The 15739-nt window shown below is 68.3% G+C and overlaps 1 protein-coding gene across 1 annotated transcript; it reads left to right on the top strand.

Annotated features, from left to right (window-relative positions):
- The first annotated feature begins 1916 nt into the window (after positions 1-1916).
- Positions 1917-15704, top strand: ADGRA1 (adhesion G protein-coupled receptor A1). The gene is made up of 6 exons (XM_055118916.1): positions 1917-2525; positions 5797-5924; positions 6270-6393; positions 8491-8636; positions 14143-14241; positions 14477-15704. Exons 1-6 carry the CDS (start codon positions 2523-2525, stop codon positions 15558-15560), a joined length of 1584 nt encoding a protein of 527 aa, XP_054974891.1. The 5' UTR covers positions 1917-2522; the 3' UTR covers positions 15561-15704.
- The last annotated feature ends 35 nt before the right edge of the window (positions 15705-15739 follow it).

Raw genomic sequence — 15739 nt, 5'->3', positions numbered from 1 at the left:
GTGGCCTCACCACCCCACACAGGGCCATCCAGCTGTGGCCCCGGAGGGTCTTTTCTCTTCAGGTCACCCGCAGATGCACAGAGGCCCCAGACCTTGGAGGCTTCCGAGGCTTTTCCAGGAAGGACCTTGTGAGCATCGGGGGTCCATTCCAGGGCCAGTTCCCCTCCCGCTGGGCCTCACCCCCGCAGGGCTGAGGAGGGAGCCCCTGGTCACCACAGGTCACAGAGAGGCACTCAGGGACACTTCCACATAGGCTCTCCCCGAGAGTCAGGTGCCCACCGCTCCCTGCCCTGTGGCTCGTCCCTGCGGGTCTGACCTGGGACTCAACCCTGTGAGACTGAACCACCGATCCTGGTGCTGCTTCCTGTTCCCCCGGAGTCAGGTCCCACCGGGCCCCCAGAGAGCCATGGCAATACCACAGTGACGTTCTCTGAGGTGGAAACTCCCCGCGAGCAAAAGACTCCAAGGCAGGTGCACATGGGAGCCGCAGGTGTGGCCTGTGGTGGAGAACCGTGGCCACAGCCGGCCCTGTCCACTCTGCTGTCCACAACAGACCTGTGTGCTGTGAGGAACGTGTACTCTCTGCTGCCCAGGACAGCCCAGGAGGACACAGGGCAGACAGGAGCTGCTCTGAGACAAGCCTCTGGGACACGGGACATGGGATACGGGTCAGGGGACACAGGGACATGGGGACATGGTCAGGGGACACGGGGACATGGGATACGGGTCGGGGGACACAGGGACATGGGGACATGGTCAGGGGACACGGGGACCTGGGGACATGGTCAGGGGACACAGGGACATGGGGACATGGTCAGGGGACACGGGGACATGGGGACAGGGAAGATGGGGACAGAAATGAGAATCCTCTCTGCAGTGAAGGCTTGGTGAGCTGAGCAGCAGGAGGCCTGACCCTCCTCTTCCTTCGGGTGCCCCCATAGCACAGGCTCCGGCCCGTGGGGTGGCTGGGAGCTGGGACCAGCAGGACGCAGGGAGGGGCCTCATCCTTGCTGGGGGCCCAGGCACACCCAGCCCCACATCCCACCAGTGACTGCTCCAGGGGACCCGAGCAGAAAGCTTGGGTTGACCCCAACACCTGTAGACAGGACTCCTATTCCTGGGATCCACCTGCCCTTCCCTAATGATATTTTCAGGGACCCCACCAGCCTGGACTGGGGTTGGGCTGCGGGGGGGAGATCTGGAGTCGGAGGGACCCACGGGGGAGGGCCATGGAGGGGGACAATCCTGGAGGGGGAGGAGCCTGGAGGGGGGGGGCTCTGGAGGGGCGGGGCCTGGGAAGGGCCTGGAGGGGCAGAGTCTAAAGGGGAAGGACATAGAGAGGGAGGGGCCTGGAGGAAGGGACAGGATGGGGCAGGGTCTGGTGGGGGACGGGACTGTAGAAGGGGAGTCTTCAGGGTGAGGCAGGACCTAGAAGGGCCTGGCAAGGGGGGCTGGGGGGGCTGTGGAGTGAGAAGGGTTTGAAGGGGGAGGGGCCTAGGCCCTGAGCTAGGGGCCTGGAGAGAAGAAAGTTGGTGGGCGGGATCTGGATGGAGAGGGGTAAGGAGTGGGGCCTGGATGGGGGTCTAGTGGGCAGGACCATGTGGGCGGAGCTTAGTGAGCGGGGAGGGGAGCTGGTGGTGAGGTGTATGGGGAGGGGCCCGAATGGGGCGGGGCTACATGGGCGGGGCCTGGATGGGGGCTTGTGGGCGGGGCCTGGTGGGCAGGGCCTGATAGTTTTTGGGCGGGGCTCTGTGGGCGGAGCTGTGTGAGGGCTGTGGGGCGGGGCCTGGGCGGGGCTTGAATGGGCTGGGTTGTGTGGGCGGGCGGGGCCTGGGTGCGGGGGTGTGGGCGGGACCGTGTGGGCGGAGCCTTGTGGGCGGGGCCTGTTGGTGAGGGCTGGTAGGGGCCTAGCGGGGCGGGGCCGGGGCGGGGCCCGGGGCGGGGCGGGGCGGGGCGGGGGTCCCTGGCCGGGGCAGGGGCACGACGGCGACGGGCAGGTCCCGTGCTGACTCACGCTGCGCTGGCCCCGGGGCGCCCTGGACCGTGTGGCGGCCGGGCGGGCGGCCGGTCCCTTTAAGGGCGCGCGGCGGGCGCGGGAAGAACCATCGGCCTGCGGCGGGGGCCGCGGCTCCGTGTCCATGGCGACGGCTCGGGGCGGGCCGGGCCCGCATCTGTTGCTGGCGGGCTGCGAGCGCGGCCCCCCGCGCGGCCCGGCCTAGGGGAGGGCAGCGGCGGCCCCGCGGGCCGGCGAGTCGGGTCCGCCCGCGCCCCTGCCCGGCCCGGGGTCCGGCGGGTCCGGCCCGCGCCCCTGCCCGGGGTCCTGCAACAGGCGCTGCTGGGGGCGCCACCCGCCCCGCCCGGGCCCCTCCCCGCAGATGGGCGCGGGGGACCCCCCGCGGGCCCCGCACGGCCCAGCCCCGGGCCCGCGCCCTGACCTTCTGCTGGCCATGGAGGCGGGAGCCACGTAGGGCCTGGGTGCGGCCCCTCCACCCTGCTCGCCCTCCGGCAACTTGGCAGAGCCCATGGTGAGTCGGGGTGGGAGGCCGCGGCTGGGGAGGGGGCGGCCGGGCGGCAGCAGCGGGGGCGGCAGGACCAGGGTCCCGCGTTCGCTGTGCCTGGGAGGCTCGCGAGCATCATACTAATTAGTTGCCGCAATGTTGGAGCGTTTCATCAGCCGGCGACAGCCTGCCCGGCTCTGTGACCTGTGAAACCCTCGTCCAGCTGGGGGCGGTGGGCTGAGCCCCCCGGGGTCCCCAGCCCGCTCAGCGGTGGGCAGAGGGCAGTGAGGAGGGACGGCTTCCCTGGGGAAGGGGTCCCCAAGACTGCTGCCCGCCCCCCTGCGTGCGGTGTCCGGGGTCGAGGACGGCCGGGCACTGTGTGTGCTGGACAGCGGGTGGGCACAGGTGAGAGAGTGGCCCCCCACAGCCCCACGAGCTCTCTGCAGATCCAGGGCCGCTTCTGGAGCAGAGCCTGAGTCACCCCCTCTCTGGTTCCGTCTGATACCGTCAGACGCTTCTGCCAGAACCTAGAGTCACCTCCGCATGCTGCTTACGCCGCGCCCAGGCGTCGTTCCTACCTGGCAGTGGTGGCTGCGGGGCACAGGCACCTGTTGTGTGTGCCGTGCCACACCTGGCCGAGAGGCCCCCGGCCCACACAGAGCTGGCATATGGAGCCAGCCACCATGGCCGAGGGTGCTTGGTCACACCTCTCACCTTTGGTCCTTCTGAGCAAGATGGGGGGTGCTAAGGCCAAAGCCGCTTCTCGGCAGACCCCCGCTCACTCCAGCTCCCAGTGCCCAGGCCCACCCCACTGCCCTCTGCAAACCTGTTCCGGGACTACAGCCCTTTGGAGGCAGGAGAGAGAGGACAGAGTAAAGCACTTGTCTCACATGCTGCCGACCAGGATTCAGCCCCAAGCACAGAGCCAGGAGTGACCCCCGAGCACAGCCAGGAGTGAGCCCCAAGCACAGAGACAGGAGTGAGCACAGAGCACAGAGCCAAGAGTGATCCTTGAGCACAGAGCCAAGAGTTAGCCCTGAGCACAGCCAGGAGTGAGCCCCGAGCACAGAGACAGGAGTGAGCCCCAAGCACAGAGACAGGAGTGAGCCCCAAGCATAGAGCCAGGAATGAGCCCCGAGCAGAGTCAGGAGTGACCCTTGAGCACAGAGCAGGAGTCAGCTCTGAGCACAGAGCCAGGCGTGATTCCTGAGCACAAAGCCAGGAGTCAGCCCTGAGCACAGAGACAGGCGTGATCCCTGAGCACAGAGCCAGGAGTGAACCCCAAGCATAGAGCCAGGAGTGAGCCCTGAGCACAGATCCAGGAATCAGCCCTGAGCACTGAGCTGGGAGCGAGCCATGAGCACAGAGCCAGGAGTGAGCCTCAAGCACAGAGCCAGGAATGAACCCCAAGCATAGAGCCGGGAGTGAGCCCTGAGCACAGAGCCAGGAATGAACCGCAAGCATAGAGCTGGGAATCAGCCCTGAGCACTGAGCTGGGAGTGAGCCCTGAGCACAGAGCCAGGAGTGAGCCCCAAGCACAGAGCCAGGAGTGAGCCCCAAGCACAGAGCCGGGAGTGGGCCCCAAGCACAGAGCCAGGTATGGCTCCCAAACAACCTCACTGGTAGCACTCAGACCTGGAGTTTCGGAAGTGAAGACTAAGGAGAAAGCAGGTCTCAGAACTGCGCGCCAAGACGCTTCCTGAGGCTGTAGGTTCACACCTGGGCAGGGCCCCCAAGGAACCACCGTCCTGCCCGTGAGCTCTGGTCAGACACACTGGCCAGGTCAGTGTCCAGGAGGCAGGCCCAGGCAGCCGCTGGCCTGCGGAGGCTGGGTTTGCCCAGCCCAGACTGGGGCGCAGGCCGAGCAGCTGCTCTCAGGGCCCCCCAAAGTGAGACCCTCATGGCCACACTGGACAGCAGAGACGTCAGCACGACCTACGCCGGCACCTCAGGGCAGAGGTCCCGCTGGTGGACACCTCCTGGTGCCACGCCTCGTGGGCGTGCGCTGGTTGCAGCCTCCCGTGTGCCAGGGCCCAGATACAGCAGGTGGCCGAGCCTGGCTGGGGGCCGGCCTGAGGGTGGGGGACAGAGACGAGGCCTCATGGGGTGGGGACCCAAACAGGCAACACCCAGAGGGGACACACATCGCTCCTGTTTGTGGCTACCCACGTCCAGAGAGCTGGACACAGCAGAGGCCAAGTGGAGACAGAACCCCGCTGGCCCTGGCCTGGCCCGCCCTGGGCACCCAGGCTCGGAGCTGTCCAGCCAGGCCTGAGCTGGACAGGGCCTGACACCTCTGTAGGGCTGGGCCCTTGGAGTTGCCGCGAGTCCTGGAGGCAGAGTCCACCACCAGCTGCTGCCCAGGCTATGGGTCAGGCGTCTGGAGGGAAGTGGGGGTGATGGGCTTCCTCCTCCCTCGGCTCCCCCACCAGTGGACACAGCCACTGGGCACCCTGCAAGCTGGACCCAGTCACCAGCCCCCAGTGTCCGCAGGGAAAGGCCCTTGGCAGATCTGCACTGTCCAGCGCCTGGACAGTGTCCGGGCCACTGTCCCTCCTCCTCTTTTGTCCCCCAGGAGCCTGGTGCTGGCCGTCGGGCTGCTTGTACGTGGAGACTGTGCAGGGCACCCAGCACCGTCTGGTCATGCTCGGGCCTCCACAGCTCCTTATCCTGGCGCTGACCCACTGGCCTGGTTGACAGGATCCCCCAGAGTGACCCCACACCCCTGAGGACCACTCAGGAGGCCCCCCCAAGAAGACAAAGGGGCTCACGGGGATGGGGCCCTGGTCCAAGCACTGAGCCCTCAGTCCCATGGGCGAGGCCGAGGCCTGGGGAGGGTGTCCATGCCTGCGCTTCTAGAACAGTCTGCAGGCACAGACCTGATCTCCCCAGCAACCACGTGGCCCCAGGCTCCCTGACTGACCCTCTGGGCAGCTGCAGAGGGCACGGGGCCCAGCAGGGGGCGCACGCCCCCGCAGGCCACACTGTCCTCTCGGCCTGTGACCTTGCCCGTGCTCTCCCCTGTGGCTCGGCCTCGGGGCACCACGGCTCCGGCTTCCGCCTCGGCCCTTGGCAGCCCACTCGCTCCGTCCGACTGAAGAGGAGCCTCCCAGGGAACAGCCCTCCGATCCCGGCCTGGGCGTCCTGGCAGTGGGCACTTTGCCCTTGCTCCCCGGGCACCCCCGTGAGACCAGACACACTGGCCCTGAGGGGGCAGCCAAGCCCCAAGGGGCAGAGACCCCACTGTGGGCGTCTGCTCCCAGGAAAGCCCGCAACGTTCTGCTCCCATGTCCTGCAGGATCTGAAGAGTGTCCTGTCCCCGCCCCAGCACCCAGGGGAGTTCCTGCACCCCGTGGTGTATGCCTGCACTGCTGTCATGCTGCTGTGCCTGCTGGCGTCTGTGATCACCTACCTCGTGCACCAGAGGTGAGCCCACAGCCCAGAGCTGGGACGGGCCCCGCACCCCCCCACAGCCCAGAGCTGGGACGGGCCCCCACACCCCCCACAGCCCAGAGCTGGGACGGGCCCCCACACCCCCCACAGCCCAGAGCTGGGACAGGCCCCCGCACCCCCACAGCCCCCAGGCCCTGGGTGGGTACATGGAATTGGGGTGAGGGCCCCCCACAACCCTCCCTCCCGCTCCCCCATCAGCCTCTGTCACCGCCGAGGGGCTGAGGTCAGGCTGAGACCCCTGCACGCCCTGGGCGCCCCCCATCCCAGGAGCTGAGGGGCACAGCGGGCAGCGGTCATCACATGTGCCCTTTTCCACAGCGCAATTCGCATCAGCCGCGAGGGCCGCCACGTGCTGCTCAATTTCTGTGTGCACACAGCCCTCACCTTCTCCGTGTTTGCCGGCGGCATCAACCACACCAAGTACCCAGGCCTCTGCCAGGCGGTGAGTCCTGCACCCCGGCCCCAAGGCCCCACACTGCAATGGGAAAGCCAGGTGGCATATTGGCCGGGTGACCCATCAGCCGGGTGACCCATCAGCCAGGTGACCCATCAGTCGGGTGACCCATCAGCCAGGTGGCCCAGCGGTCAGGTGATCCAGCGGCAGGTGACCCATCAGTCGGGTGACCCATCAGCCAGGTGACCCAGCGGCCAGGTGACCCAGCGGCCAGGTAACCCATCGGCCAGGTAACCCATCAGCCAGGTGACCCAGCGGCCAGGTGACCCAGCGGCCAGGTGACCCAGCGGCAGGTAACCCATCAGCCAGGTGACCCAGCGGCCAGGTGACCCAGCGGCCAGGTGACCCAGCGGCAGGTGACCCATCGGCCAGGTGGCCTGTCAGCCTTGTTGGCCACCAGTCAACCTGTTACCCACCCACTGGCCACGGCTGTGCTGAGGGGCTGGGTTGGCCTTGTCCCGCTCTTCCTGGGACCCCCCCAGTCCTGCCAGGATCGCAGGCAGTGGTGGTGTCGGGCATGAGGGCCCCTTCCTTGCAAGGCTGAGGCCAGCAAGCCCGTGAGCCAGAAAGCCACCTGCCGTCACCTGGGGCCGCGTGGCCCATTCCGGAAGGTTCTGCTGCCCTCAGCTGAAGGGCACCGCCGGTGGCAGCAGCACCTTGAGAACCAGGACTCGAGTGTCCCTCCGGCGGCAGGCGGACACACCCAGGGAGCTGACCTCGGTGGGGCCCCCCACAGCCCCCTGGCACCTGACTCCACCTCCCCAGGCCATGTGGGGCTCCCGGGCTGCCCCTCGGAGAAGAGCCACGAGGCAGCGGCGCCAAGCTCAGCCTTCAGGCCGCCTTTCCTCTGCCCAGCGCCTCAGATAGGCATTCTGGGACAAGCCCACACCCGGCTCCAGGCACACGGAGCAGCCAGGGTGGGGGAGCCCAGCGCACGGAGAGGAAATGTGCAGAGGGACTTGCCCCAGGGAGGCCCTCGAGACACACCTCGGACCGGTCAGAAGCCAGGAGACAGCACCACGGGGGCTCCCCAAGACCACCAGGAGTGAGCCCTGAGCACAGAGCCAGGAGAGATCCCTGAGCACTGAGCAAGGAGTCAGCCCTGAGCACAGAGCCAGGAGAGATCCCTGAGCACTGAGCGAGGGGTGAGCCCCAAGCACAGAGCCTGGAGTGAGCCCTGAGCACAGAGCCAGGAGTCAGCCCTGAGCACTGAGCGAGGACTGAGCCCCCAGGACAGAGCCAGGAGTGAGTCCTGAGCACCCCTGAGTGTGGCCCCCAAACCCAAACAGACACAAGCAGAATTGCTTGTGCCCGTCCATTCTAGGGGCACTGCCTGGGTGTGGGGTGCCCACTGGCACAGACCCGGCCTCCTGTCTCCACCCCCTCCAGATGCCCCGGGTCCCCGTAGCCACTGTGGCTCCTGTGTGCGCCTGCAGCCCCATGAGCCTCTCCTGGCCCTGGGCCCGTCACAGCACAGAGGAGAGCAGGGTCGAGGGTCATGGCCGCAGAGCTGGCCTGGAGGCCGGCTGAGGGCAGCCCGGCCTGTCTCTGCTCTCCTCTGAGGGTCCAGCTGGAGGTGGCACCTTCTGGGGTCTCTGGGGCCGGGCCCCTGGACCCTGCTGCAGGCAGCAGAGAGGGGCCGGTCCATCCCAGCCTGCTCTGGGCCCCAACCGGGGGGCTCCGGGGTGGCCGAGCCCCTGGCCCCTCGTGCACTAGCTCGTGCTCAGGGATTTCTCCTGACTCTGTACTCAGGGCTGACTCCTTGCTCAGTGCTCAGGGGCCCTGGCCCCTCGTGTGGGCCGTGAGGAAGCACTCGGGATCCCGCAGACCCCGGGGCACAATGCCCCACTGCCCTCCCGCCCGACAGGCGCCCCCGCAGACGCCCCTGCGGCTCCAGCCCTGCGTGCCACTGCCGGGCCCCTGCTGTGGCTGCTGGGGGCTCCCCTCAGGGTGCTCTCAGGGGTCCCATTGGGCTCCTGTGTGGCTTCTCCCGGGACTCCCCTCCGGCTGCCTTCACGGCTGCTGTCGTGGCTCCTGGGCGGTGTGGGGGTCCCGCTGCCCAGTGCTGAGTGTCTGCACCCGCAGGTGGGTGTGACGCTGCACTTCTGCACCCTGTCCGCCATGCTGTGGCTTGGCGTGGCCGCCAGGAGCATCTACGAGCAGGTGACCAAGAAGGCCCCACCGTGCCCCAGTGCCCACCAGCAGCCCGGCCCCAGGCAGCCTCTGCTCAGGTATCAGAGCCGGGCAGGGCGGGGGCGCATGGAGACTGGGAGCTGGGGGACAGGCAGGGGTGGGGGGACAGGCCGGGGGCTGGGGGGATGGGGCGGGGGGGACAGGCTGGGGGCTAGGTGTACAGGCCGGAAGCTGGGGGGACAGACCAAGGGCTGGGGGGACAGGCCGGGAGCTGGGGGACAGGCCAGGGGCGAGGGGACAGGCCGGGGGCTTGGGGGACGGGGCCGGGGGCTTGGGGGACAGGCCGGGGACTGGGGGGACAGGCCAGGGGCGAGGGGACAGGCCGGGGGCTTGGGGGACGGGGCCAGGGGCTTGGGGGACAGGCCGGGGACTGGGGGGACAGGCCAGGGGCGAGGGGACAGGCCGGGGGCTGGGGGGACAGGCCAGGGGCGAGGGGACAGGCCGGGGGCTGGGGGGACGGGGCCAGGGGCTGGGGGTCAGGGCTGGGGGCTGGGGGGACGGGGCCGGGGGCTGGGGGGACAGGCCAGGGGCAAGGGGACAGGCCGGGGCCTGGGGGACGGGGCCAGGGGCTGGGGGTCGGGGCTGGGGGCTGGGGGGACAGGCCGGGGGCTAAGGGGACAGGCCAGAAGCTGGGGGACAGGTCGGGGGCTTGGGACAGGCCGGGGACTGGGGCCGGGGGCTGGGGGACAGGCCGGGGGCGGGGGGACAGGCCAGGAGCTGAGGGGATGGGGCTAAGGGGACAGGCCGGAAGCTGGGGGACAGGCCAGGGGCAGGGGGACAGGCCGGGGGCGGGGGACAGGCCAGGAGCTGAGGGGACGGGGCTAAGGGGACAGGCCGGAAGCTGGGGGACAGGTCGGGGGCTGGGGGGATGGGGCCGGGGGATGGGGGTACAGGCTGAGGGCTGGGGGGACGGGGCCTGGGGCTGGAGGGATGGGGCAGGAGGGATGGGGAATGGAGGGGCCTTGGAAGCAGGGGAACCCTGGGAGCTGGGGGGCTCAGGCCAGGGCCTCTCGTGGGGTCTCGGCTCTGCCCTGGAAACTGTCCAGGAACCCTTGCTGGGTGCTGAGGATTGGGGAACATGGGTGGGGGTCCTGGGGTGGGGTGGGGGGTGTGAGTAGGGCTGTGTTGAGGGCTGCAGCTTTATTTACACAGTGACCTCGGACCCGAGCCTGCCTCTCTGCGGTAGCAGACCTGCAGGAAACGGGCTGCTCTCAGGAAGCACCTCCTGACCATGGGGTCCCCATGGGACCGAGGCCCTGACCACGACCAGCGGTGTGGGCCAGTGCTTTAGTCCCGTCCCCGTGGGAAGCCCAGTCCCCCGGGCTTTCCAGATCGCCTTCAGATGCATTTCCTGGCTGTGCCCAGTCTCCTGGGGGTACGTTGGGACCAAGGCCACTGGCCTTCCTGCCCGATTCTCCAGAGTGCCCAGAGAAACCTGGCCAGGCCCTGCCTGGGCCTCGTGGTCAGACAGTGCAGTCCGGAGCCTAAGGCCAGTTCTGGGGGCAGTTGGTGGTCTGAGCTCTCCCTGGCTCGTGGTCTGAGGCTTGTGGCCTGGGCTTGTGGTGGGGGGTTTCTGACTTTGGGTTCTGGGCTCCTGGTCAGAGGCGCCACGGCACAGGGGGCGCAGGGAACACTCACTCTGCAGGCTCTGTCCCAGGTGCCGTCCTGGGGCTGTGGCCCCGTGGCCCTCTCCAGTGGCATGCCGGGCCAACGTGGACAGACCGGGGGCTCCAGCCTGTCTCGGGCGCAGCCTGGCTGGTGCTGGTAGCGAGTGAGCCGACGGGGCCTTCCCAGGGTGGGGAGGGGGAGGGGCCAGCGCCTGACTCGGGCCCCAGGGCTCCTGCTCTGTTCTCACGCTCGGGGCCAGAGGCCTCTGTCCACCTCTTCCAGCCTGAAAATCCCATCCTTCGAGGCGACGCCCTCCACTGAGCAGACCCCCATACCCGAGCAGACCACATGACAGACGTCTGTGCCACGTCTGTGCCATGCCTGTGCCACGTCTGTGCCACGCCTGTGCCATGTCTGTGCCACATCTGTGCCACGCCTGTGCCATGTCTGTGCCATGCCTGTGCCACGTCTGCATCCCTGGCCCTGAGCACACCTGATGCTGACCTCGTGGAAATGCTTGTCACCCTGGGGAGGGAACCCAGAAGGCTGGTGCAGCTGTGTCTGTCACAGAGCCTTGGCGAGCACCATGCTCAGGCCACATCTGGGTCACGTCTGCTCCACATCAGTGCCTGTGCCACATCTGTACCACGTCTGTGCCACATACATCCCATGTCTGTGCAACATCTGGGCCACATACATACCATGTCTGTGCCATGTCTGTGCCACATACATACCATGTCTGTGCCGCATCTATCCCATGTCTGTACCATGTCTGGGTCACGTCTGCTCCACATCAGTGCCTGTGCCATGTCTGTGCCACATTTGTGCCATGTCTAGGTTGCATCTACTCCATATCAGTGCCTGTGCCACGTCTGTGCCACGCCTGTGCCACGTCTGTTCTGAAGGAGCGCTGAGTCTCTGAGCAGCTGTGGGTGAGCGTGTGAAGTGACCTGCCCTGCTGGGAGAAGTCAGGCCCCTTGTCTGCTGGACACCTTACCTCGCTTGCTGCCACTGACCCCGATGTGCCATGTGCTACCTGGCCACCAGCGGGGCCTGTGTGGCCCCGCCCACACCCTCTCGGCTCCCTGCCCTCCGTGTGGCTCGGGGGTGCGTTTGTCAGAGGCGACTCTCTCAGACCCTGTCCACTGCCCCAGTCAGAGCTAGTCTGAGGCACCAGCCGTCCGTCTCGGGCCACCTAATGTCCTCACCAGGGTCGTTGAGAGGTCGTCATTGCGGGTGCCCTGGACTTCACCGTGGGGCCATCCTTGCTCACTCTGCTGTGGGGATATGGTGTGGACACGTCCCCTGGCCTTGGGCTGCTCCTGTCAGACAGCTCCACCCTCAGGTGTCCACCCTCAGGCTGAGGAAGCGCCTCACCCCTGGGCGCTGCCCCTGCTGCTTCCCTTCTGCCTGGCCTTTCTCCCGGGTCTGCCCTTGGCCCCCGCACTTGGCCAGGGGGGTCTCCAGGACCGCAGGGTCCCAGCTCTGTGCCTGTCTCCAGAGCTGGTCCTGGTCTCCCGTGGCTCGTGTGAGCCTGGCCTTCGGGGGCGGGGGCAGGACCTGAGCCTCGGGCCACGGCCGTCGGGCCCCGGGTGGGCGCGGCCCTGCCACTCCCTGGGAGCACAGTCCCCTCATCCTGCCGCCCAAGCCCTGCGGGGCCGGGAGCAGCTCTCAGTCCGTGGGTCCCGGTGTGCGGCCGGAGGGCAGCCGCACGGTCTCACCAGGCTGGAGCCTGTTCCCGCTGTGCTCCCGGCTGGCTCTGCAGGCATCGCGTCCACGGCGCGACCGGGGCGCCTGGCCAGGACTGCCAGTGGCTCAGCTGGGCCCCTCGGCACTGAGCGAGGGGAGCAGGCCTGTCCCGTGCCACGTCCACTGCCCTCTTACTCTGGGACGCACCTTCCCTGTGGCCCCAGTCACTCCAAGAAGCCTGCGTGTCCACGGGACACCACGCGCTGGGCGTCCCTCACCTGCTCTGCCTCGGGGGGACGGTGGTGCCCCCGCTGTCAGGACAGCCCCCAGTCACTGCTGCCGTGTCACCCCTCTCTTCTCTGCATTCTTTAACCTCCCGGATCACTTTGCTGCTCCTGCGAATCCCACTTTAACCAACCTCCCCACTTCCGGCCCGTGGATTTTCGTGGCTCTGTGGGGGTTAGACTCTGTGGTCTCGTCACGGGTAAAACACATTTCCCGTGGCCAGTCCAAGAAGCCAGGCAGGTGCAGCCGTATTCCCCCTGTCCCTGCATGGCCTCGGGCAGCTGAGCACGCAGGGGTGAGGGGTCAGGCTGGTGTGCAGGGGTGAGGGGTTCAGGATAGCGTACAGGGGTGAAAGGTCAGCCTAGCATGCAGAGGTGAGAGTCAGACTGGTGTGCAGGGGTGAGGGGTTCAGGATGGCGTGCAGGGTGAAGGGTCAGGCTAGCATGCAGGGGTGAGGGCCAGGCTGGTGTGCAGGGGTGGGGGTTCAGGATGGCGTGCAGGGTGAAGGGTCAGGCTAGCATGCAGGGGTGAGGGCCAGGCTGGTGTGCAGGGGTGGGGGTTCAGGATGGCGTGCAGGGTGAAGGGTCAGGCTAGCATGCAGGGGTGAGGGCCAGGCTGGTGTGCAGGGGTGAGGGGTTCAGGCTGGTATGTAGGGGTGAGGTCAAGCCGATGTGCAGAGGTAGGGGCAGACTGGCGTGTAGGGGGAGGGACAGGCTGACGTTCAGTGGAGGGGCAGCTGAGCACTGCAGCCCCAGCATCCCCTGAGCCCCGTGGGGTGACCCCTGGAGTTTCTGGGAGCGGAGGGTGGTCTCTGGACATCACCACACCGCTCCCCTGCGGCAGCCTCTGTCCCCCACGGCGGTGCCCGGTGCGGTGGGCTGGCTGCAGGCGCTCCTGAGAGCCAGGTCGCAGGGGCTGGCCCTGTCCCAGGGTCCCCACCCTCCCCGAGGCTGCAGTGCTCACCCCACGGTCAGGCTGCCGGAGCACTCACAGGCAAGCCCCCCGGCCCCACCAAGGGCCCATCACAGGCCCTCACCCCCCTGAGGAGCTCCCTCTGTCCGTGTTTCTCAGCATGTGAAGGCCCGCTGGGCCCGCCAGGGTCATAGCAGGGGCAGGGATGGGAAGAGCTGGGGGAGGGCTCAGAGGAAGGGAGGTGGCATGGAGGGAGCTAGGAAGGACGGGAGGGTAGGGTAGGGGAGGGGAGGGGCGGGATAAGAGGAGGGGGAGGATACAGAGAGGGGAGGGGAAGGGACTGGGGGGAAGGAAAGGGAGGAGGGGGAGGGGGGTCTGGCAGGCTGCTTCCCCCAGACTGCCGCCCCTGCCTCTTCCCTCCGTTCCCCCAAAGCAGAACAGATAGTCCCACGTCCATCCCACACCCATCCCATGTCCATCCTGTGTCCATCCCTTGTCCATCCCGTGTCCATCCTGTGTCCATCCCTTGTCCATCCCGTGTCCATCTTGTGTCCATCCCTTGTCCATCCTGTGTCCATCCTGTGTCCATCCCGTGTCCATCCTGTGTCCATCTCATGTCCATCCTGTGTCCATCCCTTGTCCATCCCGTGTCCATCCTATGTCCATCCCTTGTCCATCCTATGTCCATCCTGTGTCCATCCCTTGTCCATCCTGTGTCCATCCCGTGTCCATCCCATGTCCATCCCTTGTCCATCCCTTGTCCATCCTGTGCCCACCTCTTGTCCATCCCTTGCCTGTCCCCCCTCTGGATTGTGTCTGCCCCTTGTGTGTCCCTTGTCCATCCTGTGTCTGTCTGTGTCTGCCCCGTGTCTGTCCCCACGTCCGTCCTGCAACAATCGCATGCCCATCCCCATGTCTTTCTCGTGTCTGCCGTGTTCATCCCATGCCTATCCTATGTCTGTGCCGTGTCTATCCCTGTGTCCTTCCTGTGTCTGGCCAGTGAGGTTGGGGTGCTGAGGGCCTCTCTCCTCCCCGCTCTCCTTCCTGTAGGTCCTACCTCATTGGTGGGGGGGTCCCCTTCATCATCTGTGGGGTCACAGCCGCCACGAACATCCGCAACTACGGGAAGGAGGACGAGGACTCGGCATAGTGAGTTGAGCCCCCGTGTCCAGACCCCCCTTCGTGTCCCTGTGGTCCTGAGACCAGAGCTGACCCCTGTGCCCACCCCCCTCCCCTGCGCTGGGGATGGACCCCAGGGCCGCACGCTGCTGCTCGCTCCCGGCGCCCCCCCACCTGCCAGCCTCTGGCCAGGAGAGCGGCCGTGCGGGGGCGGGGGGGACCGTGCTGCCCAGGAGGCCCGTCCCCCACTGCCCTCTCCCCGCAGCTGCTGGATGGCCTGGGAGCCCAGCCTGGGCGCCTTCTACGGGCCGGCGGCCTTCATCGCCCTGGGCACCTGCGTGTACCTGCTGGGCGCCTACGTGCAGCTGCGGCGGCACCCGGAGCGCAGGTACGAGCTCCGGGAGGTCCCCGAGGAGCGGCCGCGGGCGCCCCCCGGCTCGCCGCCCGCCCGCCCCGCGCTGGCCGCCTCGCTGCTGCAGAACGAGCACTCGCTGCCCGCCCAGCTGCGCGCGGCCGCCTGCTCGCTCGGCCTGTTCGCGGCCACCTGGGCCTTCGGGGCGCTGGCCGTGACGCAGGGCCCCCTGCTGGACATGGTCTTCAGCTGCCTGTACGGCGCCTTCTGCGTGACCCTGGGGCTCTTCGTGCTCATCCACCACTGCGCCAAGCGGGAGGACGTGTGGCAGCGCTGGTGGGCCTGCTGCCCCGCCCGCGCGGAGCCCCCCGCCGGCCCGCTCTGCGCCCGGCCCGCGCCCCACGCCGACGGGGAGGCGCTTGGGCCGCCCGCCTGCCTGCCAGACTCGCCCTGTCCCGGCCAGCCCCGCGGCTTCGGCCACCTGCCGGCCGGGCCCTGCCAGCTGGCCGGCCTGCCGGCCCCGGGCCACCCCAGCTGCCTGTCGCCGGCCACGCCCTGCTGTGCCACGCGGCGCCGCGAGCAGCTGCTGGAAGAGGACGTGTGCGGACACCACCTGCTGCCCCGGACACGGCCGCCCTGCGCCCAGCAGGCCTTCGACTACCACCTCCCGTCCAGCCTGGACGGCAGCCCCCAGAGCTCGTGCACGGACAGCGCGCCCAGCTCGCTGGAGGGCCCGCTGGGCGCGCATGCGCTGGCCTGCTGCGCGCAGGGCGGCGCCTTCCCCGTGCTCAGCCAGCCCGACGGGCTCTACGGCTGTGGCCTGCGGCCCGGCCGGGAGGCGGCCTGCGGCCCCGTCCACCTGGAGATGCTCCACAGGACACAGTCGCTGCCCTGCGGGGGCCCCGGCCTCAACGGGCTGTTCCGGGGCGACGAGCACGGGGCCCGCTGCATGGTCAGCATCCGGACAGGGCCCTGGAGGAACGAGACCAGCGTGTAGTCGGGCCCCTGCGGGCCCCCCCCCCCCCCGCGGACACAAGGCACCACGCCCCCCACGCCCCACACGTGTGCTGTGAGACTCTGTCCCGAGGGGGGAGCAGCTGGAGCCCCTGGGGCTGGCCCTGGGTGCCGGTCACTGCCCACGGCCCCCTCTCGGGCCCTGCCTGGACACAGGCCCGG

This window comes from Sorex araneus, chromosome 11 (genome assembly GCF_027595985.1).
Source record: "Sorex araneus isolate mSorAra2 chromosome 11, mSorAra2.pri, whole genome shotgun sequence".
Lineage (NCBI taxonomy): Eukaryota > Metazoa > Chordata > Mammalia > Eulipotyphla > Soricidae > Sorex > Sorex araneus.
The sequence above is the reverse complement of the archived record's forward strand: the minus strand, read 5'-3'. Positions and strand labels throughout refer to the sequence as shown.

Excerpts from the sequence above, each read along its gene's own strand:
- ADGRA1 (XM_055118916.1), top strand. Across the intron at positions 5,925-6,269 it reads ACCTACCTCGTGCACCAGAG|CGCAATTCGCATCAGCCGCG; the intron begins GTGAGCCCACAG and ends CCTTTTCCACAG. Across the intron at positions 6,394-8,490 it reads ACCCAGGCCTCTGCCAGGCG|GTGGGTGTGACGCTGCACTT; the intron begins GTGAGTCCTGCA and ends CTGCACCCGCAG.